The 22,399-nt window shown below is 40.6% G+C and overlaps 1 protein-coding gene and 1 long non-coding RNA gene across 9 annotated transcripts in view; one reads left to right on the top strand and one right to left on the bottom strand.

The window, feature by feature from the left end:
- Positions 1 to 22,399, top strand: part of DUSP16 (dual specificity phosphatase 16) — a 67,507-nt gene that overhangs the window by 40,577 nt on the left and 4,531 nt on the right. For all 8 annotated transcript variants that reach the window (XM_062634967.1, XM_062634963.1, XM_062634968.1 and 5 more), the window contains 3 exons: positions 11,284 to 11,447; positions 18,128 to 18,287; positions 18,982 to 19,105. In XM_062634967.1, the coding sequence (XP_062490951.1) occupies positions 11,284 to 11,447; positions 18,128 to 18,287; positions 18,982 to 19,105 (448 nt within the window). The remainder of the gene's footprint in view (positions 1 to 11,283; positions 11,448 to 18,127; positions 18,288 to 18,981; positions 19,106 to 22,399) is intronic.
- Positions 21,644 to 22,399, bottom strand: part of LOC134172126 (uncharacterized) — a 447,287-nt gene continuing 446,531 nt past the window's right edge. The window contains exon 3 of the long non-coding RNA XR_009967843.1: positions 21,644 to 21,917. This is a non-coding gene — a long non-coding RNA (uncharacterized LOC134172126). The remainder of the gene's footprint in view (positions 21,918 to 22,399) is intronic.

Raw genomic sequence — 22,399 nt, 5'->3', positions numbered from 1 at the left:
TGAGGTGAACTTAGCTATGTGCAGCTGGTAAGGATTATTTTGGGTGTCAGAGAGAGGGAAAGGGGATCTAATGCATTAAAACACTGTTTATACAAAGGAGGATTTTTATTTTAGCATATCAATGCATTTTTCGTAGAAAACATTATATTTGACAGTTTAATCTTATTTTTGGTTAAATAGCAATAAGGATATTTATGAGTGCAAAAACAACTGATGGCTTTAAAACCAGTGGTTAGAGGAGTATAGAAAAAAAGGGGAATATAGGGGGAAGGGTTTACTCCTGATCTATTACAGATTAGTGCTTATTTCAGGAAATATACCCAACTAAGATGGCAGTAATGAATGTCAGTTGTATTACTTCAGCTCTCTACCATTTTCTTCTTTTATAATACGTTTGTTCTGATTTTAATCCTTACACAAGAAAAAGCATTTCACAGTCTTCTTGTTTTCTTGCATCTATTAAAAAACTAGCTACTTACTAAACACACCCACCCAAGAAACCTTAGGGATGTGGGGTGAAAAAGAAGATGCTAGATTCAGTGTTATGGAAAGCATCTTGGTGATTATTGATATGTGGCTCTAGAAAACTAGATAAAATGTGTTGTCTCAGCAAGCTGATGACGAACTCTCATAAATGTTTATGGCTGATAATGAGAGTAAGGGTCAGTGCACCATGTAAAAAGAGCAACCTTTGGACTTCAGTTTTCTCTGTGCCGCTCAATCAGGTTTATTTAAAATAGTGATCTTAAGTAAACACTGGGGGGTAGGAAACTATTTTTTTTTATTGGGATAGAATAAGGACCAATTAACAAGTATCTGAAATTCCTGCATCTGTTCTTCCTGCCTCCCCCCATTACTGAGCAGTCGATGAGGTGGGGTTTTATTTAGGTTGTGCATAAAGGTATGTTCTACCCTGGAGGTTATTTTTCGGTAGCTGTAAATGTAAAGACCTCAGAGGAACCCCTGCCAGTTGGTTTAAGCTCTTGATCTAACCTCATAGATATACCTATAATCTGCTGGAGAGTGTTTTCAGGAATTTGGTTTAGTTCTTAACAGTGCACAAAACACTGAAATACGGGTACTGAAGGCTTAACCCCAGTCCCATCACTGCATCTACTCTGGTGAGTTAAATAAGATTTAAACATGGAGATGTTCTCTTTGAGAACTTTATTTACTTTCATGGAGTCCTTTTCCTAGTTATAGTGTTTTTATGATGTTCCTGCTTGCTCTTTAGAAACAAGAGAGACTACTGATTCTTGCTTGAATTACAATTAAAGCTATAAACATCAAGAGTCTTGCTTCTATTCCACTACGCCAATGAGAATCATTCGTGTCATACTTTCCTACACACCCTTCCCTACTTCTGTTAATCTGTTTTACTCCTGCTTGAGCAAGTATAGATGTCTATGTGATGGTTACCTGTCAAATTTTGCCTGTACAGAAAATGAAACCCATCTTTTTATTTTGTGTTGGGTTTTTATGTTTTTTTTGTTTTTTTTTTAATGGAAGACTCAACAGTCTTGTTGAGGAAGGATTTCTGAAAGGGAAGAAACCCAACTAGCCAACCACCCAACAACCCCCTAAGCCAGAGACCAGAGAAATGCCTACCTTTCTGTATTTCCAGCCTGATGTTAAAACTTGTAAGGAGCCCCAGACAGACAGATTGTACTGGTTCTGAACTGAAGCCAAAAGCGAGAATTCTTGTACGTGGGTGGTGGATGTGGAGCAGTGTTAAATGTCCAAGAAGGACTAGCTAAACTTCAGAGTATTGTAATGCAGGGTCATAGAAACAGTTTCACTGAACTCTCTAGGAATTTCTTAGTGCTGCACGGTGACAATGTATTTTGTGAGCAACCAACCAAGGACATATTTTTCTGTCAGTGGCAAACAGAATGAGTTCAGTGAGATTGGGCAAAGGTCCTGGAAACAAAGTAGTGATTAGCCAGGGACTGTTGCAAAAGGTATGTTTTTGCTGGAGTCCCAAATCGTTGTTTTCCCTCTGACCTGTCCCTCACCTGACAAGTGTGTGTACAGAAGGGAAGGCTTGCGTGGAGGATGCAAGAAGGAAACAAGTTAGGAACTCTTCTACAGTCTTGTTTATGCTGGCTTTTTTCTTAAAAATATTTGAAATTGGAAGCCCATTTAAAGGAATCCTAGTATAGAAATGCCAGTATCTCTAGGGTACGTTTATCATGGCGTTGTATCTACTTGCCTAAAGCAAAGCTGGACAGAAAAAAAGCCCAGTGCTCTCTCCCTGCTTTGTCACTAGAGAAAACATGCCTTGTGGCAGAGGAGAAGGAAATCTTAACAATATTCCCTTATAGGTAGAGCTGGTAATTTTTATCTCCTGAAGTGACCAGCGCTGCAAGACCTGAGCTTTCTTCCCCACTTCTGCAGCCCCATATGCCAAGCAGGAGGGTACCCAGTGTGGACTGAAAGATGGCATGATGTAGCTGTGGTTTGTGCCATCTGATAAACTCCTGTCTGACATCTTTAACACTGTTTAAGTGTTAATCTTTAACACTATTTAAGTGTTAAAGTGTTAAGTTTTGGAGCTTAGTAATTTCTGGTTGTGGCTGACTGAAGTTCTGAGTGTTCCCAATATGTAAGTCTTTGCAGAGTCCCGCAAGGAGAAGAGCACACCTTCAAACGGTGGTCATAGGTTAAAATAGTCAAGTCATCTGCAAACTGAATTAATTAGAGCGAGAATGAGCTCTTAAATACCCTGCCAGTGTTCAGAGAAGGAAGGATGGTAGCACAATGATGCCAGCTTTCATGGTACTCAGGCTGATGCTATTAGAAGCAAATCTATTGAAAGAGGTAAAAACTTTGCCGAGGGAGTGCAGTATTCCCCAAGTGGTCCTGTAACCCATGGAGTTCAGCCAGTATCAGTGGGGAGGAGACAAGAGTGAGAGAGGAGCTTAGCTGTGAATCACCCTCTTCAAAAGTCTCCCTTTCCATCAATTTTTAATGAGAGTGAGGAGAAACTAGTACCTTTGGCTACAGCCAGTCCTCTGCGAATATCCTCCCACCCTTTGTACTTAAAATGTAGTTTTGAGTGTTCGTTCAGTGCCATGATTGTTTTAAGCACTTGAAGAATGGGAGTAGGGTTTATTACTTTCATATGTGTATCCACTTGCTGTCTTTTGACAGGGAGAACAAAGTTTGACTAGTGTGGAGCTCTCATAACATTTCTCAAACCCAAGAATAACTTGTTAAGTTTGCTTTTGTTTTGGATACCTCTGGATGCTTGTGAAACTTAATTGACTGAAATTATAATGAAGGGTTTGTTGTTTTTTTTTACTTTAAAGGCAGAAAGGGCAAGTGTGAGTGTCCAGTATGCTCTCTTTATTCAACATTAGTCGGACTTCTCTATATTCCACTTGGGTGGGAGGGGGGGCATGACCCCATTCTCGCCCCCCCAAACCTTGTTTGTTTAACCTGCCTATTAACCTTCTCTTACCAAAGGCAGAAACCCTCCAGGGCAAAGAACTTCCCTTGCTACTGTGCTTGTAAAACACCTGGCATAACGGGGCCACTTTCTGAATGCTGCCGTAATAAAAACAGCCCTCACTTTCCCAAACCCTGAAACCTGGAATCCTGTGGAAGGGCTCCCCGTGGCTGATGAGAGGGGATGGGAAGGGGAGGGCGGGCGCGGGCATGGCAGTGCTCCTAACGGGGCTCTCCAGCCTGAGCTTATGTAATGGAAAATGGCAAGCATCCCTGCGGAGCTGAGCTGGAATGCGTGAATTGTAATGGCCTGTGGAGGTCTGCAGCTCGTTTAAACAGAGTGGAAACATTGTAGATTCATAAAACTTGTGAGTCAGAGAGTTTACAACTTTCCTTCCTTAAGGCAAGGGAAAAATCTATACTGCAGCTTTTAGATAAACAGTTTAACGTGCGATGGGAATGGGACTGTGAAAATGCTGTTAAGTCACCGCAGTAAGAGCCGCTGATCTGATTTGAGGCAAAGTAATTGTTAAAGTTAGGGGTTTGTGTATTCTGTCTTCCCTGTAGTGCTGTTTGATTTATTTTTCTTTAGCATAGCTTTCAGTAACGTTACACTGTGTGCCTGGCACTAATCGGTATTTACAGTGACAAATCCTAAATTGCTATTAGGAGAAGAGTTAAAAAAATAAGTGCTAAACATGAATGTAGTCCACTGCATGCTGTTGATGAATACAGAAGGGTGGCAAGGCTTCCTTAAAATTATAGGGTCCGAATACTGTGTTGTAAAGGTAGTTGAAAATTTTCATGTTTTTTTATTCTTCTTTTCCTTTAAAAAGGGATACCAATATAATATTTATTGGCATATGGTTAAATAAAATTATGAATAATTAGTGCCCTTAATGAAGAAGCAAATTCTGGATTTAACAAAGGTGCTGAAATAGTCTGTCAAATCCACGAGCTTCAAAGTCTCCTTGCAGTGCTTTCCTAGTACATGCATGTAGTCTTTGCTTTTTGACTCATCACTTGGGTCTTAGATCTTTTCCACTCCCTGCTTTAAAATAATTGTGTTTGATGCTGAGTTAACAGTGATGAACTGGCAGACAATTAGGTCTTGTGGGAAAAGGAAGGAAGTTGCTTAAAGCCTGTTTTCAAGAACTTACAGAAGAAAACCAATTTCTCCCTTTAGCATTTTCTGAACAGTCAGAATCCAAAGCAGGGAGGAAAAGGAGCAGTATCTGCTTTGAATGGCACTAAAGAGAAATGCCAAAGTTTGCTCTCTTACCAGTGTGCATTGTACTTGGGCTTCTCCAGCAGACTTCCTGACCTGTGAAAAACAGACACATTCACTGTCTTCCATCAGGAGCACAAGGCAGGATCTCTCTGTGCATCCATGTGAGGCACACAGGAGCTGCACAGCCAGTTGGATGTGCAGAGATGTTGTATAAAACACTTCACAGGATTTTCTTAGCCTGAAGTTTTAGGGAAGCCACGCTCGTAGGAGTTGCCATGTTGTCTGTCTCTGCTATCACCCACAAATGATGTTTAAGCTTGTTGGTCAACTTCAATAAGGTTTGACAAAAGGAACAATTAAATGAAAAAAATAATGGAGGTTCTTGTAAGCCCTATAGAAATGAGCACTGGTGCAGTGCAGAACCTCAGATCAGTGTTTCTTCCTGAAAAGCAGTTTTGGGTTGAGCTGAGCTGATTGTGGATTTGCTAGTGGGGCCAAGCAACAATGCTGTGTGCCCCCAGCAATGCAGGAAGGGCCATTGGGAGCTCAGGCTGCAATAGCTCCCAATGAGATGGGCACCAATGGCAGATGGGATTCTTTGGTTCTGCAGCCCCTCAAATTGCTTGGGTGAAAAACATGTTTGCTTAGGGCCAAAGTGGAAAGCTGCTCTTCTGGTCTTTAGAATCAGTCTTCATTAGTTGGAGAAGGTGGCAGTGACCTTCATCTCAGTTATCAACCTCTTCTCTAGCTGAATCTCTTCTTCCTCTGCCTCGGCTTTGCTGACAGCATCTGATGGTGGAAAGGAATTGCTGGGTTCTCCTTCAAGCTTTAGCTGACAGGCTGATAGGAAACCCATGAAGTGATGTGAACACCTATTTTTTTCCTTCCAAGTCACGTTTTGTGACTGCCTTTACAAAAAAGTAGTAAAAAATCCTCCCAGAACAAAAGCAATGTAAGTTTGTTGGCTGTTCTTTACAGTTAGAATATGTATGGGCATGGAGCTCACATGTTTGCTGAAGTTGTCTCCATACTTGGACAGTTATATAGAAAAAGCAAGTTACACTTAACAGGAAGATCTCCTGTTTTCACATTTCCCTTTCATTGCAGAATTGTGAGCATGTCAGCACTTCAGTTTCATATGCAACCTTACTCCACTTTTCCCTCTGAAGTATAGTCAGGTCTCTGCTCCTTTCTGTGCTTTGTCAGTATGCACTTGCCTGATTAGCAGGAGCAGCTATCTCTAGATGATTAAGGATGAAACAGATCTCTGCAAACACTTGAGGATGGATGGAAAGGAATTACAGAATTGTCTGCTTCAACAGTCATTTTCAAAGCAATGTTAGATATTAGGATTGCTTTGTGATTGATTTTTTTGTATGTTAGAAATACATGCAAGTTGAGGCATAGGATGAATGGATGAGGGAACAGCTGTGCTGCATTTGGGACGCATGCAAAGGAAAGGCTTATGTGTGGATATTGCTGAAGCAGGCCTGTTTGGCTAACGTAACCACTGGTAATTACAACCAGCCAACAGCCTGGTTACTGTACAATGGCACGTAAGCATTGCCGAGCTGCTCAAGATGAGCTTTAAAAGCTCTAGAAGGAGAAAATGGAATCTTCCTCTCATTCCAGCACCCTGCAGAAAAGAAATATGCCTGGGGGAGGTGGAGGGCAGCAGAGCAAAGGGGGTACTGGGCTGGTGGATGGGGAAGTGTGCAGAGTAGATGCAAGTATCCATCTGCTCAGTAACAGATAAAGTTTCACTGGACCAGCCATGATATCCTAAAGCCAAAGCTGGGTAACCTCTGTTTGTGTGAAGAAGAGATTCCTGTTGATGTGTGTGAGGAACAACACTTACATTTTGAAACTGACTTTTTAGTAGATGGGATTTTCTGTTTAATTTCTTTGCTCTTCCCCATGCCAAATCAGTGTCACAAGTACTTGGCTTACTATAAGCAAAGAAAAATGCTTTTAGTTTTAAATTCAGAATTAGTATGTGTTCTGTGAATTTGCCTTGTCTAATTTTGGTTACAGCCCTGAGTTGTTTGACCCATTTGATGAAAAAATAAAGACAGGGAAGAGGAAGAGGTAACAGCTTCAAGCTGCACCAGGGGAGGTTTAGATTGGCTATTAGGAACAATTTCTTCCCTGACAGGGTGCTCAGGCATTGGAACAGGCTGCCCAGGGTGGTGGTGGAGTCCCCGTCCCTGAAGTGTTCACAAACCATGTAGATGAGGCCCTCACTGACATGGTTTACTGGTGGCCTTGGCAGTGCTGGGGTAATGGTTGGACTTGATGATCTTACAGGTCTTTTCCAACACAACTGATTCTATGATTCTAAGAGAAAACAGCTTAATGTGGAATGAATATAGGAAACATCCACCATTTCCTCCTCCCCCACTTTTCTGTCCTATTATGGTGTCATTTAACTGGAATTATTTCATTAAGTATTGGGAAAAGCAGTAAAACATTATCTGCACTTTACAACTCTGTATTAAGTGTTCAAATCAAGACTGTAGGGTTTAACTGGCCTCTTACTTGCAAAACTCCATAGTGGTTTACAGGACTACTGTCCCTGCAACTACAGCATAGCAGCTGGCAGCACTGCGGAATGCTCCTGCTCTGTTTCCATAAAACATAACAGGTAAATGCTTGTGGTTCTCAATAGTTATTCCTCTGTATTAATTTAGGATCTGTCTCTGATGGTAGTTAAACTAAGTATTCATAAGGATCTGGATGGGTTCCATTCCCTCAATGAAAGGTAGCTCTTCCCAAATCAATAAAATCAATAAAATTTGTCTGGCTATCTTTTATTGCCAGCTGATCCCATCTTCTCTCTCCTCTTCCTGCTGCTGGCAAAGTTAGTTGGGAGTTTTATTTAAATGAGGGTTTATGCAGTGAATCCATAAGAAGGAATAACTTTTACTGTGGAATCTCGCTGAAACTTTTTCATCCCTTCTGGGTTTTGCCCTGTTTTGTTTCCTGATTTGGCTGAGACCAGAGCTGAAACTTTTAATGATCATACCTTTACAATTACAATCCTAGTTAGGAAACACTAGTGTCTTGATCAAAGGGAAGTCTGTAGTCACCACTTCGTAGAACCATAGCAACAGGGTAATTGAAGAGTTCACTGGATCTTGCCAAATTTCTGCTAATCTATGTGGAGCTTTCCAAGTAAGAAATGCAGGCTTTGCTGTGAAGACCTAGGAGGTGTTGGGTTGTCTGCCACACGCACAAGGGCTCAGGCTGCAAAACCACTGACAGCTTTTGGCACCTTAACATGGTTTTGTAGAAACTCCTGTGTGAGTTGCAGCCGCAAGAAGTGAACAGAACAAGTTGGCGCTGGAACGGGGTATGGTGCTGCTGTTCATTAAACGTGCTGCAGCCACTCAGGCTTAACATAAAACTGAAATAATTTCACTGGTTTGTTCAGTTTAACAAGTTACATAAGCAAGAGCTGAGTTACCTTGGGACAGTCACAGAACTTTGGTGCAGCATCTAAAATTAGAGCAGAATTTAATGAATTGATTTTTGTCTCAGAAGGATAAAGGACAACGAGCTGAATGTCACAATTTACCACTGCTACTTGTGATATCTTTTGCTTTCATGTTGGAAAAATATATTGCATGATAAAATCTGAAATCATTTCTGCCCCATATTGCTTTAATTTGCTCCCATAATGATGGAAGTTATCATCCATAAAGACATTTTTCTTCAAACCTGGGTAGGGGCTATTACTCCTGTAAGACAGGTGTAGCTACTTGCTACCAGCCAGAGGATAGAGAGTCATGACAGAAGCAACCACCTATTTAAAACTGAAGAAGGAAGAGATGCATTGTGTTGCTCATCCTGCTTGACCACCAAGGTTTTCAGGTGTGATGGAACTATTGCATGAGCAGTGGTGAAAGAGTTTTCCATTTAATTCATTGATATCAGAAAAAGTAGAGCGAAAAACTTCAAAAGCCTCCAGGGAGGCAGGAGAGATCTTTTTAAACACATTTTAAAGCAAAATTTTATAGTTATAATACATAAATGTTTCTTTGTTTCCTCCTTCCTCTGTCCATAACATTCAAATAGACAAGAAGTGGTTTCACCCTGTTGAATGTGAAGAGAGCTGTTTCAGCTCAGCTTCCTCAACAAGAATGCACAAAACCTGAATGGCTCATAGCTATTTAGGAGAGAGTATTTTGGAGTTATTTGTCAGTCATCTATTTCCAGGGCACAATTATGTTTATCAAAGACTTCAGTGAAACTTTATTAACGCAGTAGCTCTGTTAATGACCTGTAGAATTTTTTCCCCCGTTGGTTTCAGCTTTTCTTGTGATTGATTTATTATTTACAGAGCCTGGAGTAGTGGTGGGATAAAGGGTGTTATTTAGAAACTAGTTCCAGAAGAAAAGTGTATTTTCTCTTACTAAAACAAACTGCACAGTGCTGTCAGTGGCTGTATTCCAACTGAGGTAGGTTACAAGAAGAAATTAGCCTTGATGTAAAGGTCATTCTCAAATTACGGAATTTGAAACTAAACCCGTCCCATCTTTCTTTCGAGGCTCAATTTTCTGTTCTGCATTCCCACCTGTAGACTAAATTCATTTTCCAGATGTTTAAAGTTTCGCTTATTGAAGATGTTCCGCTTCATTTACAGCAATATACAGGCAGTCTGAATGCTTAAAAGACTTCTCGTGAGAGGTTCCTCTAGTAGGCTGTGCATAGGTTTCAGCTCTGGGGACTCATGGAGGCCTAATTTGTGTTAGAAATAGAGACACGTGAAATAAATACCTTTGAAAGGATGAATGTCCCAGAGCAAGTGTTGAAGCATCTAATCTTGAATCACTTCAGATTTGCCTTGACAGAGCCCTAGAATAAAAATAAAATTAAGGAATTGCTCCTTACACTGATGATGACAGAGCATGAGGTCTACATCCCAGAATCTCAGGGGTTTTGCGTATTAGCTTCTTGCTTAGTTTCTTCTTGCAATGTTCATACCAAAGTGAGACCAATCCATAGGCAGTTGGCAAAAATCTTGGTTTCGGTTGTGGTAGAACTTTGCCCATGTAGTCTTCTGCAAAGAAAGCACAGATGTAAAATCTCCTTGCTTGTGCAACTTCTTTGGAAAGAGGAAGGGTCATTTCTCTCCATCAGAGAGAGAGGATACAGAAAGCAATCAACAATCTTCCCAAGAAATAAAGAATAATCAAATGAAACCAAAGAACAATATTTGATTTGTTCCCCCAGACTCTCTTGGAACTGCTGGACACCCCGTCTTACATGACATTTTATCCAAGAGGCATATAATGCCTATAAATTCAAGGATTTCTTCCTGTAACTAAGGGGGAAACATTATGCTATATGGAAAAAAGTGTGAAAGAATTGCTTGGCAAACTCCTCCTGTCATTCGATTGATATGTTGAAAAAGTGACACCTGTGCTCCTGAACAGGGAGGTTGTAAAGTAAGGAGGAGGAATCCCAGCTACTAGAAATAGAAAACATGGGAGTCAAACCTTTATTGTGCCCCTTGTCTGGGTTCCTCCATTTTGGGGAATGGCTCTGTGATGGGCAGTGCCTAGCTGAGCGTCCCCCCACCCATCCCATACATGCCAACCTCACCCTCCTAGTCTCATGATGAGCATTGTTACGGTTGGCTAAAATAGTTTATCTGACAAAATAAACAAGTTTTGGGTCGGGTTTTGTTTGTTTGGGTTTTGTTTGGATTTTTTTCTTGGAGGGAAGGGGGGGGGGGGGGTGTTATAATTTTTTATTAAGTCAGGAGCCTGAACAGGAATCATTGTTCGTAAAACTTGTTCTGAAGCCCTCTTCTTGGCTTTTTTGTTTATCAGGTAGAACGGGCTGTTACACACATGGCTGTTACCTTGAGGTTTTTCTACATTTACTAATGATGCAGATTTTAAAATCCAAAGAGTAGGCATAATTCAGGCAATGGTAATGCAAGCCTTGACAAAACATTACGTTATCTTATTCCTGAAAAATTTTAATTCATGTCTTCAAACTGTAATAATAGTGAACATAGCATTTGGCAGATTTAGCAAGCTAAGACCTCAATTCCTTGATGAGAAAAAGGTGCCTTGTTCTGAATGAGTTATAATTATCCTTTCTTCAGTTAAAATTCCACTTGTCTCTATGGTTTGATATGAGGAAAAACTGAGGACTTTCAGTGTGGTTTGCGACTTTCACCTTCACTGTTTGGTTATTAAATGGTGAAAACAGTCAAGAAAAGCCTGTAACATATGGATTTAAGCAGCTGCCTCTGGTTCTTCTTCAGACTTCTTTGCAAGATGAAGTATGAGAATGAGCTGAGCTTGGTGTTCAGCCTTGCTTGGAAAAAGCTGGCTAGCTTTTGTGAGAACATATTTAGTCAGTGTATAAGTTCATTGCTAGAGGTTTCTTCAGGTTTGTTTTCTAACTGTGGGTAAGGCCAGTTAGACCACAGTTGGTAGCGCACATGTATAATGCAGCCCTTTTGATGAGCAGGAAGCTGGGAACTACCCAAGCAAAAATGAAATGGAGCTGCTTTACCAGAACTGGGTATGGGCACCAATGCCTACAATGCTGCGTGTAAATTATACACACTGCTCCTCTCACAGGTGGATTTGCTGAGTTCTCCAGCTCTTTTCCTGGTCTCTGTGAAGGAAAATCCACGCTCATCCCTACTTGCATTTCTCAACCCTGCCTACCTGTGTCCAACAATGGCCCAACCAGAATCCTGCCTCATCTCTATCTTGGGTGTCAGCGAGATGTTCTCAACAAGGTGAGTGTTCTTGCTCTCACGTTGTTTACTTAGATGAGTATATAATCTTCGTGTGTCTTTGTCCGTGCTGCTGTGATGCTGCATCATTACAGCTGTGAAAGATTTAAAATAGCTGTATGTAATAGCTGTCTGTGCATAAGCCATGGAAAGCTATGTGAGAACTAAGGATAAACAGACCATGTAATTAATCCACGTGTCATGTAACATGAAACTTGGTCTCCTTTCTTCATCTTGGAGAAGATTGTGTAGTATCTTCTTCCTCAGTTACCTATCAGCCAATCTATCAAATCTGCCATTACAGCAGGTCAGGTACTTCATGTGTATAGCTCTGATGGGTTTGTTTTGGCAGGTCTTGAATGTTAACACAATTATATTAATGGTTACAGCAGGACAAAGGATGATTGTCTCGTTTTTAGTATTTCCTTCAAGTGCTGTAAAAAATAGCGCTTATATATCATGAATTGTATAATGAGGTACTACTGCAAACAAATCTTTGTGCACCTAATAAAATGTTCAGACCTGGACAATCAGTGGGGTCATTTAAAATGAATTTTTATGGTAGCACTGCACTAAGAAACTTTTACTGTTTCTAAATACACGTGCATTTAATAATTTCTATTCCTGAAGTACAGCCCAGGATATTTTGGTATACTTAAAATAGTTGGCAAAGTCATTAAATATAGCACTTGTAGGGTGCTGGAATATGAGATGTCTGAAAGATCTTGTCTCAAGTTGCTACAGGTCTATATTCCTATGTATATCCACAGATGTTTGCCTCCGTGAGGAGACCAACTCATGCTGCTTACAATCTGCATCTTGGGTTCCTTCATAAGGGCATTTTTACTACTTCTGCTGCATGTGTCCTCTTGTCTCCCATATTTTCTGCCAGTCTATTCATTAGGTGAATCTCCAACAGCCTTTATAAGCTGGCATGGATGGGGGAGAGGGAAGAAGTGCTTCATCCTAGCATATTGCCTTAATTATGTGCAGGCTTATGTGTATGGTTTTTATCCGTGTATAACGCTTAAGACAGGAACTATCCTAGTAGTCCTGTAATTGGATCAAATTAATATACTTTGACCATTATCATGTTTTTCACTGTTTTTTTCTGCTTTCACTCCATCCCAAGTCTGGCCATTAATAGGCTATTTTTAGAGTTTTCACAATTGTTTTAAGGGGATTTTTGACACACAAGCAATTATGTAGAAGGTAATCGTGCTTTAATAGAGTGTACAGAAAAATCTTTTATACGGAGGATAGTCAGCAGTCTTTGTATTTACTTTGTCCTATAAGGTCGTCTGACTGCCAGGTTAGCAAGTCAGCAATTCAAACTTGATTCGCTTATGATGGATGTCAAAGCAGCTTATTATTTTTCCAACCACAGAGGTAATTTGTGGTCCCCAGACAAAAGACAGCAGGAACTAATTAATCAAAAAAATAAACCAAAATCCTTTCTTTCAATGGTAGAGTATTAGAAAGATGCTTTTATGCTGTTTGTTTCAATGTGTGAATGGCAAGTGCTACCCAAGGTCACAGTGGGAGTGAAGGGGGAACTTGTTCTCCTCTAGGGCCATGGGTGTCCTACTTCAATTAGGATGTGACTGGAACTCCACTGCTGTGACTCTTAAGTGGTGAATAATCCTAGAGAGATGAAAGAAGCTGTTCCCTTTCCTTGCACTAAATTGGTGCTGATGAATAGGTGTTGGGCACAGGCACAGTATGTGTGCCTCACCAGGAAAGGAATCCAAGTGGTAGCAGCAGTCAGGAGTTCCATTATAGGGCTGGAGGAGGCTAAAACTGCTACTGGTGAGCCCTTAGTGTGTCAGAGTCATCTATGGGAAGAGTTCAGACCTGGTGGTGGCTCTTTTGCCTATTAATCTACAATCTTCATATTATTTCAGCATGTGTCGAGGGATAGAGCTGCAGATACTTTAGAATTAATACAAAACCCCCAGGAGTTGGTCCGGTTTGTACTTCCTCACATATCCTTGGCAGTTATGATCCAGGATTACTTTGTTTCCCATTTTGTATGGAAAACCACAAAAACAACAGCATACAATCCACAGTAAGTTCTTACTGTCTAGCATCATCCTTGACAGTCAGTCCTTTGGAAGTTCTTCCATTGACAACTAAAACACCTCTTAGATTTCCTACCCAATTTAGGACAAACACAGATCTTCTGGTTTCAGATCTGCTTGGGGTTTGTACTTTTTTTCTCTTTGAACAAACACAGGCAGTGCTTTAGTCTGAGCAGTCACTTGTTCGCTGCACTGAAGTAGACCTTAGTGTTGGTAGATTTATCTTGCCTCTTGAGTTTCAGTGACTGCCCTTGGAAAATTCAAAATAGCTTCCATCTTCAATAGTGGTAACTTTATTAACTCAAAGAAGCTGTGGGAACAAGTTATGATTTCTACCTCTTAGAATCCACTCGAGTTTTCCCAGCTGTCAGCACCCTTCAGTTTCCTAGGTTTAATCAGTTTCTTGGTTCAAGTAAAATTTAGCAGTAGCTAGACACGTTAGAAACACAAACAGCAGATCTCTGCTGCTCTCCCTTCAGCACGCCTTGCTCCTGGGGATGCCTGGACCCTATGCAGAGGTGTTGGGGAAAGCAAAGAGGATGATTCTTACTACACCAAGTGCCCAGAAATACCAACACATGTTGAGAAAGCTGGGAAGTGAAGAACGTTCAAAAGAGGAGAGCAAGAAGCAAGAGGCAGGGTTAAGTAGCCAAGTTCTGTTTCTGTTAGGACAGTCCAAGAGGTGATAAGTGGTTTAATGGCTTTGCTCTGGTTTAATGGCCTTGCTGGTTTGTTGGCTATTGGGAACAACTTTCTGGTAAAGTTAGAATATGAGGGGGTTTTATTCACATCCGGATTAAAAAAACCAAACCAACCAAAAAACCTTAAGAACTGTAGTAAGATTCCCAAAACTATTGAGATGTTGTTGAATACGTTGACCTTATTTTTGCCTTCAGATGGTGTGTGAGTTCCCATGATTTCTTCCATTGACCAGACATACGATTTCTCTAAAATTAAAATGTCTCACAAATATCTACAGAAAGAACTCATAATCTGCACCACAGTTAAAGCTGATGACTTAAAGATGTGAACTTTTAGCATGGTTTATCAGGATGAGCTTATCTGTTCAGAATCTTTGTAAGCTTATCTATGAGTGCACACACAGGGAAATGCTTTTGTGTTGCAGGACAGTCTGCATTCATGACCTTATTGCCGTTAATACCTCTGATAAAGCAGACAGTGCTTTATTTATGAAGGATATGCAAACACAAATGCTTGGTTTGTCCCCTTTAGCAAAATCAGTGTTTACTTCAGAAAAGCCTTTGGAGATTTTTGTATTTTTGCTTTACTGATTTCTGTCTACTTGATTAATTCTGAAAATATTCCTAATATTTATTTGCAGTGTCAAAATACTAAAATCCTCATAAAAGGTCTTCATAAACATTCCAACAGAGAAGTTTCTTTCAGGTTCTGGGTCTCAGTGTGATATATGGTGATTATTTCAGTGTGATGTATTGCTGGTATCTCAAGAGGGTGTTTACTGTTACAGATCGTTGTTGCTCTTTGTGAAAGAGGGGCAAGCTAAATTCTAACCTACATGGGATGGGAGTGACAGTGTCCTTGCTGAAAGGGAGTGTAATTGAAAAATTCTACATTGTGGTTATGGGCACGAATGAGCCTCCTACTTACATCTCAGTGTTTTGTACCAGCATTTAAACTTTAAAACTTTCTGCTTTGCTGCTTACATAACTATTTCTTTTCTTCCAGATCTGGATTTTATTTCCTGGAGCAAAATAACATTTTAGGGTGCCATTAATTTTCGGATTAAACTAGTCATAAAATGTAAATAAACTGACAAAAGAGCATTTACCTTCTTTTCACAAAGTTGTTAGTATTAGGATTTCTGGATCTTCCCCTCATCATAATTCACTTCTTCCTCTTGGGTGCCTTACAATGAAGGTACTGTTATGGTTATTATATTGGAGCGTGTTGCACAGGGTATGATTGATCCTTTAGAACAGAAGGAAGCATAACTTCTTTCTTTAGCCTTAGTCTCAAAGACAAGCACTAACACATTTTTGGGTGTTTGTTTGGCTCAGAGATTTCAGACTTGGCATCTGCAGCCTTCTTATTGCCATTTGAATGATCAATTCCACATCAAAAACCTTGCGTAACTGTGGAAGTGTGATGGTTGGCCTGCACAGCCCACCAGCGCTCATACTGTAAAAGAAATAATGAGATTTTCAATTCTTCGTCTGAATTCATGAGCCTCCCCTTAGTGGTACATTCATTACCTCACTCCTTTATACATGGTAATGTTCATGACCTGACCCTGCATGTACTTTTGTACCTGCTGTACCGGTTGTTCCTCACTCACCTTCGAGCAGCAACAGCAGCAGGTGAGCTGGTTTGGGGGAAGTGTTTCACCACAGTCATCTAAAGCAGATATTTATTTTACAGAAGTTAAGGCTGAAGAGCTTGGGATCCTAGAAGGGGAAACCTGTGTAGCCCAGGACAATGAGGCAGAGATGTTGGGGATCAGGGGTCTCCCTCACACACCTAAGATATTGCAGACCTAGTGGTAGCTAGCCCCTTGTGGCTAGAACCCATTCCCAGTACCTTCCCTCTATGGATAATTCCAAATATTCCCCTACTTCCTTACAGTGCTCCTGCTTTTAAACTTGCAGGTCTGTTGTTGCGTGAGAGCTAAGTGTAGTAGAGGAAGGGGCAACAGCATTGGCTATGAAAGGCAGTCAGGGCTGAAGGGAGCTTGGTGATTGCACTGGTGAGATGTGAAAGAAAGGGGGAAACCTGTGATATATTGGAAGTAACTGTCATCATTGAGAAGCTGAGCTTTACTGGGAGTGTGACCTAGGAAACCAGCAGGGTAAGAAGCAATGAGGCTGAGAACTTGCTTTAACACAGCCCTTTTATTTTATTTTATTTTACCACTGCTGACAGTTCTGTTTCTGATGATTTGCTTTGAGAGTGCCCACACCTTCAGGTACTCCTGAATGTGCTGATGTGAGGGGCTGAAAGTTTGGAGGAACTGCTGATTTTGCTCCAGGCAACAAAGTACAGCTCCATAGCAGGAATTCATGTAAACTCTCTGCTTATGACCATTACTGGCTGGACTTCACGCTCTTTCCTCTGCAAATGACTGATATAGATTCCCTTCTCCCCTTCGTTCTCATTGAACATTTAATTCATGCATGCATACACGTGTGTGTGTGTGTGTGGGTACATCACTTCTATGTCATACACCGTAACATACCTGTTGTGTACTCAACATCACATACTATTCAGGCTGCTCTGATTTGAACAAGATGGATTTCTGTCTTTTCAGCTCATTAGCCATATTCCTGTTTCTCCTCACCAAAGTATCTTTATGCTTGCAGAAAAATACATATGGGGAAGAAGAGACCATTTCTTGACTATGTTTTCATACTGGTAGATCTCCATTTGAAATCTTGCTAATGCTGCCATGGATTGACATAACTTTTTTTATCTAATTGCTATAAAAGCAAGAGGATTAAAACTAGATTTATTTATTTTTTTGGCTTTTTTAATGTTTCAGTTTAGTTTTTATAGATATCTGGCCAAAAGCTCCACAGTGTTTGCATTCAGTGTAACTGTCCAAGCATAGTATTGCATGTCAGTTACTGCCCAAATCGTATCTGAACCAGAGAGATAGTTCAATCAGTATTACTCCAACCTGCTTAAATGACTTGCTGTGTCCAGATGCTGACTTGCAGAAGACTTGATGGTTTTGGTAAAGCCATCTCTGGTTTCCTAATACTTGTTTCACTTTGTTTGGCATTAAGGTACCTAATGCATCAGATACCACTTTGCACAACTCTAAATACAATGAGCATGGAAAGGTGCAGAAAACAGTCATCGGTCTTTTATTTGCAGTCATGAAAATTGACTTAAAAAGCCCAGTTGACTCTTACACATTGAGTGCCTGCTTGTTCCTGTGCCAGTCTGTGAGGTGCAAGAGGACTAAAGACTGAAAAGTGAAATCTGAGCAACTAAAGTCATAAACCACAAAGTGGTACTCCTGTAAAACTGCAGTGAATGCTGTGTGGAAATGGTCTAATTCAAGGCCTTCAGTTCTTACCCAGCTTTCTCTCAAGGTTTTGAGTGAGTTGTGCATGTTGCCTTAGAAACGAGGAAGTCATAGACGCTTTCAAGAGGTCACTGCAGGAGGCATCAGTATCATTTCATATTTCTCACCAGTATCTGTGATGGGGCAACATCAGTCTTACTAGATAAGGGATCCAGAAAACACGTATCTATCTGGGTCGGCAAATTACACGTGGGAAGTGTTTGGTGTTCTGTTGTCAGCTTGCACAGTCAGAATTTAAACCAAAGTAGCAAAATAGTCTCTTGAAAGTGACACTTTGTAGCAGCAGAAAGTATTCTACCATTATTTCTGTTAACTTCTTTTTGAAAGGCTTTGCATTCCATATGTTATTTGGACACTGAATGTCCCATTAAAAGTTACTTGAAGAATTAAAAGCTGAGTTGTCTGTCTCACAGAAGAATGTTCCTCATACAGCTAGAGCAATTCCAACACGCATTTCAGTTTGGTTTTTAGCTTTGTAATGTGCCAAAGGTACCATTTGACTTCTCTAGGCTTAATCTTTCTCTCTTTCCTAGGAGCTGATGCAGCAGAATGATATTTGCTACGTACTGAACGCCAGCAATACTTGTCCAAAGCCTGATTTTATTCCAGAATCCCATTTCCTGAGAGTGCCTGTGAATGACAGCTTTTGTGAGAAAATTTTGCCTTGGTTGGATAAATCGGTCGACTTTATAGGTGAGAAGAAAGTTTAAATTCTCTAAAACAGTTTTTGGATTCCTTCATGTCTGCCTTGTTGTTTGGGCTGGAGAAGACCTGAATCCTATCTGGGTGGTATGAAAATACTAAGGATCTCCATACATGATTACCATCACTCTACAAGCACAGAGGCAAAGTAACGTAGGGAGATTCTGCCACTGCATGTTCCAGCAATTATGGATGTGCATGTTCAGCACAAAGAGACTTTTTAAGAGCACAACTCTGCTTTCTGGTAGATGCCTGATACATTTCTGCAGAGAGCAAATTAGAAAATTAGACTTAGAGATCCTGTCTTTACCTTTGAGCAGTGAGCTAGCCAAATCTGAACTGGACAGATTGTTCCATCATGAATGCTTGCTTTTTACTTGCATGTAAAATTAGAAACAATCACCTCTCCCAGACATCTAAATAAGGCTGTTTATGTGCACACTGAAATGTGGTATGCTGTAACTGCAGTATGTTTCCTGTGTGTAGTCACATGCTTTTTCTATACTCAATGCCATACAGTGCTAGAGCAAATAGGTGATTCTTGTTTGAAGCTTCCATGAGATTGCAATTAGCAGTTAATTTGGAAGTTTTGCACAATTTGAAATAACATTGATTTCTTTGCAAACTTTTATCATGGTATAAATGCTGCTGAGTTTTGACACTTGCCAATTTCTTTGCGATATAGAAAAAGCAAAAGCATCAAATGGTCGTGTGTTAGTGCACTGTTTAGCTGGAATCTCTCGCTCTGCCACAATCGCTATTGCATATATCATGAAGAGAATGGATATGTCCTTAGATGAAGCTTACAGGTAAGGAGAAAATTTCCCTTCATACTAATTTTTGTACCTGTTTGCCTGTTCTTTAGGTGAATGATAAAAGGTTACATATATATGTGTATGTACATGATAAAGGTTATATATGTGGAGAGGGGCTTTTTACAAGGGCACGTAGTGAAGGCGCAAGGGGAAATGGTTTTAAACTGACAGAGGGTAGATTTAGATTAGACATTAGGAAGAAGTTCCTCACTGTGAGGGTGGTGAGGCACTGGCACAGGTTGCCCAGAGGAGCTGTGGCTGCTCCCTCCCTGGCAGTGTTCAAGGCCAGGTTGGACGGGGCTTGGAGCAACCTGGCCTAGTGGAAGGTGTCCCTGCCCATGGCAGGGGGTTGCAACTGGATGAGCTTTAAGGTCCCATCCAACCCAAACATTCTGAGTCTGGGATTTTATATGACCAAAGGCAGAAGCAGATGTTGCTTTATCTGGTAGTTCACTGGCATCTGCATGCTGTTGTTTTAAATGTAGGCTTCCTTCATAAAGCAAATGAATAGTGTGCAGACATGATGCAACTAGTATTAACTGCCCATCTGCCAAATGCTAATCTTGGTCCTTGCTCCAAGTAGGCAAATACACCGCTTATTAAATGTGTATAGATACATATGCACATACAGCTATGGCACACGTGTAACAGTATCTTGTAAGTCAGAGAGAGAATGGAATGGATGGGGTTAAAGAAAGAGAACTGAGGATATTTATGCTTATAACAAATGCTAGGCTGGCTATTGACTGCAGTTTGGTAATGCTCTCAAAGAACTGACTGCAGGTGAAATGTCTAGGTATTAAGAAAGCTTCTTTGTTGCTAGCAGGGCCAGCAAAAAACTCTGGGAGAAGGTATTTTGAAGTATCAGCTCTTTTTTTGTGGAGAACCTCTTCCCGCCCTCCTTTTTTAGCCTTTCAAATCCTATTTTTGTCTGTATTTGGATTGTGAACACTTTACAGCATTCCAGGTGGCTTGGATGCAGTTTACCAGGACTTTGGTATTTCATTTAACAAACTGCTTTGTTGTGTTGTACAGAAAATGATGGTTTTCTTTATGATGGGCTGTATAGGCACAGCTGCTGCATCACTGTGTTATGCAGACGCAATTTGAACAACTGTGTTGAGGCAGGTGGAGGGGGTACCTTCGAAATCACCGGTGTTTGTTGCTATTGTCTTTAAAACACTGATGAGGACAGAACATTTAAAACTCCCTTGTGGAGCATGATTTTCATGGGGCATTTTCTTTAAAGCTGATGAATTATGTATGCAGTAAAAAGAGTGTATGTAAAGGATAACTGAATTACCCACTCCCATTGCCTTTAGAAGTTTTCCAGTTTCTTTCTGGAGCCTGCTGACAGTTGGTGTTGTGCAGTCATTTCAACATCTATGGTGAAACAGGTCTGATTAAGAGGCATAGCTGAAAACTGTACACAGGTATAGATAATGTGGATTGAATTAGTGGATGTGGATGGATACTGTGCAAGGTATGAGCTTGAGTCACTGAAGAAGCCTGCCTGGTCTCAGATGCAGTGGTCTGGAGGTTAGAGCTGTAGGATACCGAACACTTGTAAAATGCACAGCTTCAGGGAGCTTCTGACGTGCTGCTTCTAAACTCTTCCGTGAAATCTCTGTATGAAATTCCAGTTTGCTTCTTAACCAGAAGTGTGAATCGTGTGCGAAAGATTAATCATCCCAGGCCACCTTCTCTTTGCACTGTACACACTGAGCAACTACTGTGAAATTTATGTGATATTCCTTTGGTATGGCTTAGTGAGAACCGTCTGCGGCACATTTCACTCATTGGTAAGGGATTGAGTGTTGGCAAAGCTTGAATGAAAATTACTTTTCTCTGGGTTAATGAAAGTCATTAGAGAAATGTTTGTCTGACGCTGTTACTACAATAAAAAGGTGATGGTGTTACTTGATGTGAGAGAGCTGAGGAAATAAATATTTTCTTTTGTATAATGGCCTATAGAGGGAAATAAACATCAACATGAAACGTTATGTATGCCTGCCAATTGGAAAAGAGTGCATTTTGAAATGACAAAGTTTGCAGTACCTGAAAACTTGGGAGGGGGATCCAGCAGCCTTTCTTGTACCCTTCTCATTTTTTAAAAAGCTAGTTTTACATTTAGGACTGCCCAGTATTTGGATTGAGATGAGGAGAAAGTGGAAGGAACAGAGATAGAGAGGCTGTGAGAACACAGCCCAGAAACTGCAGTGTTGACCAGAAGAATCTTGCTTTAAATAACCCAATAACAAGCACAACTCGCTTTGACTGGAAAAGAAGTGAACAAAGACTGTATGAATTCTTGTGAGTGATTTGGTTACACTGGAATAAAAGCCCCCAAATTAAATGTAAAGAGCTCAACCTAGAGAATCTCTCCTGAGGAGACTTACTAGTTTTCTCTGACAGTATTACACCTCATGGTGGAAGCTTCCACTATCAGTTTGTGCAACTTTGGTATTCCAGATCATCATGTCAGCTCGACTCTCCCTGCTCATGTTTGCTGTGTGGCAACTTGGGAAACAAACCCAAGTTTTGTTTGATAGTTTTCATGTGCTTACCTGCAGCTTTGCTAGTGTATGCACACATACACAAGTACACCTCTGAATTTTTCACATGCCACTTTTAATGGCTGCACATTCACCTTCTGTACACATCCCCAGAGAGGCTTTGTTTTTAATATATTTAATTTTACCAGTGATGAATTATATGTGTGTAATGCTAGATTTAACTCCTCAAGGTTGCTTCCCCTGTTAATTCCGAAAGGAGGAAGGAGTTTGGCAGCTTTCTGTTTTGCAGCCTGTAAAAGTACTTACTTAGCTGTACTGCAAATCAGACAGGTAGGAAGTATGCTTTTGTATTTAACTTTGAATGTATGACATGACTTCTACTACTTAAGTCTTTCATACACCTAGAGTTCTGGTTCAGGAAAACATTGTAAGTATGCATTGCACCCTCTCCATATTCAACTGAGTATGTAAGTGCATGCTTAGGTATGCGAGTCAGGATGCTTCCTACAGGGCTCAAAACTAGATGAACTTTGCCAGTGATTTGGCAGTGATGTTGCCCTTCCCTGCTGAACACCAACATGTTTTTGTTTTGATGCTGCATTTGGTTCTTTCTGGTTTTCTGTTTTTGATTATCATATCAGTGGTCAATACCAGCGTGTGGTAGAAACTGGTGGCATTTGCTGTATGAGGTCAGCACATATCAGAGCTCTTTGTCAGGCAAGACAAAGAGAAGCAGGGTAGGAAGCACTCAGTGCAGTTAACAACAGCATGA

The sequence above is a fragment of the Pezoporus occidentalis genome, unplaced genomic scaffold (genome assembly GCF_034315485.1).
Source record: "Pezoporus occidentalis ecotype Australia unplaced genomic scaffold, CSIRO_AGI_Poc_V1 ctg44, whole genome shotgun sequence".
NCBI lineage: Eukaryota > Metazoa > Chordata > Aves > Psittaciformes > Psittacidae > Pezoporus > Pezoporus occidentalis.
This window is presented reverse-complemented; position numbering and strand designations above follow the sequence as displayed.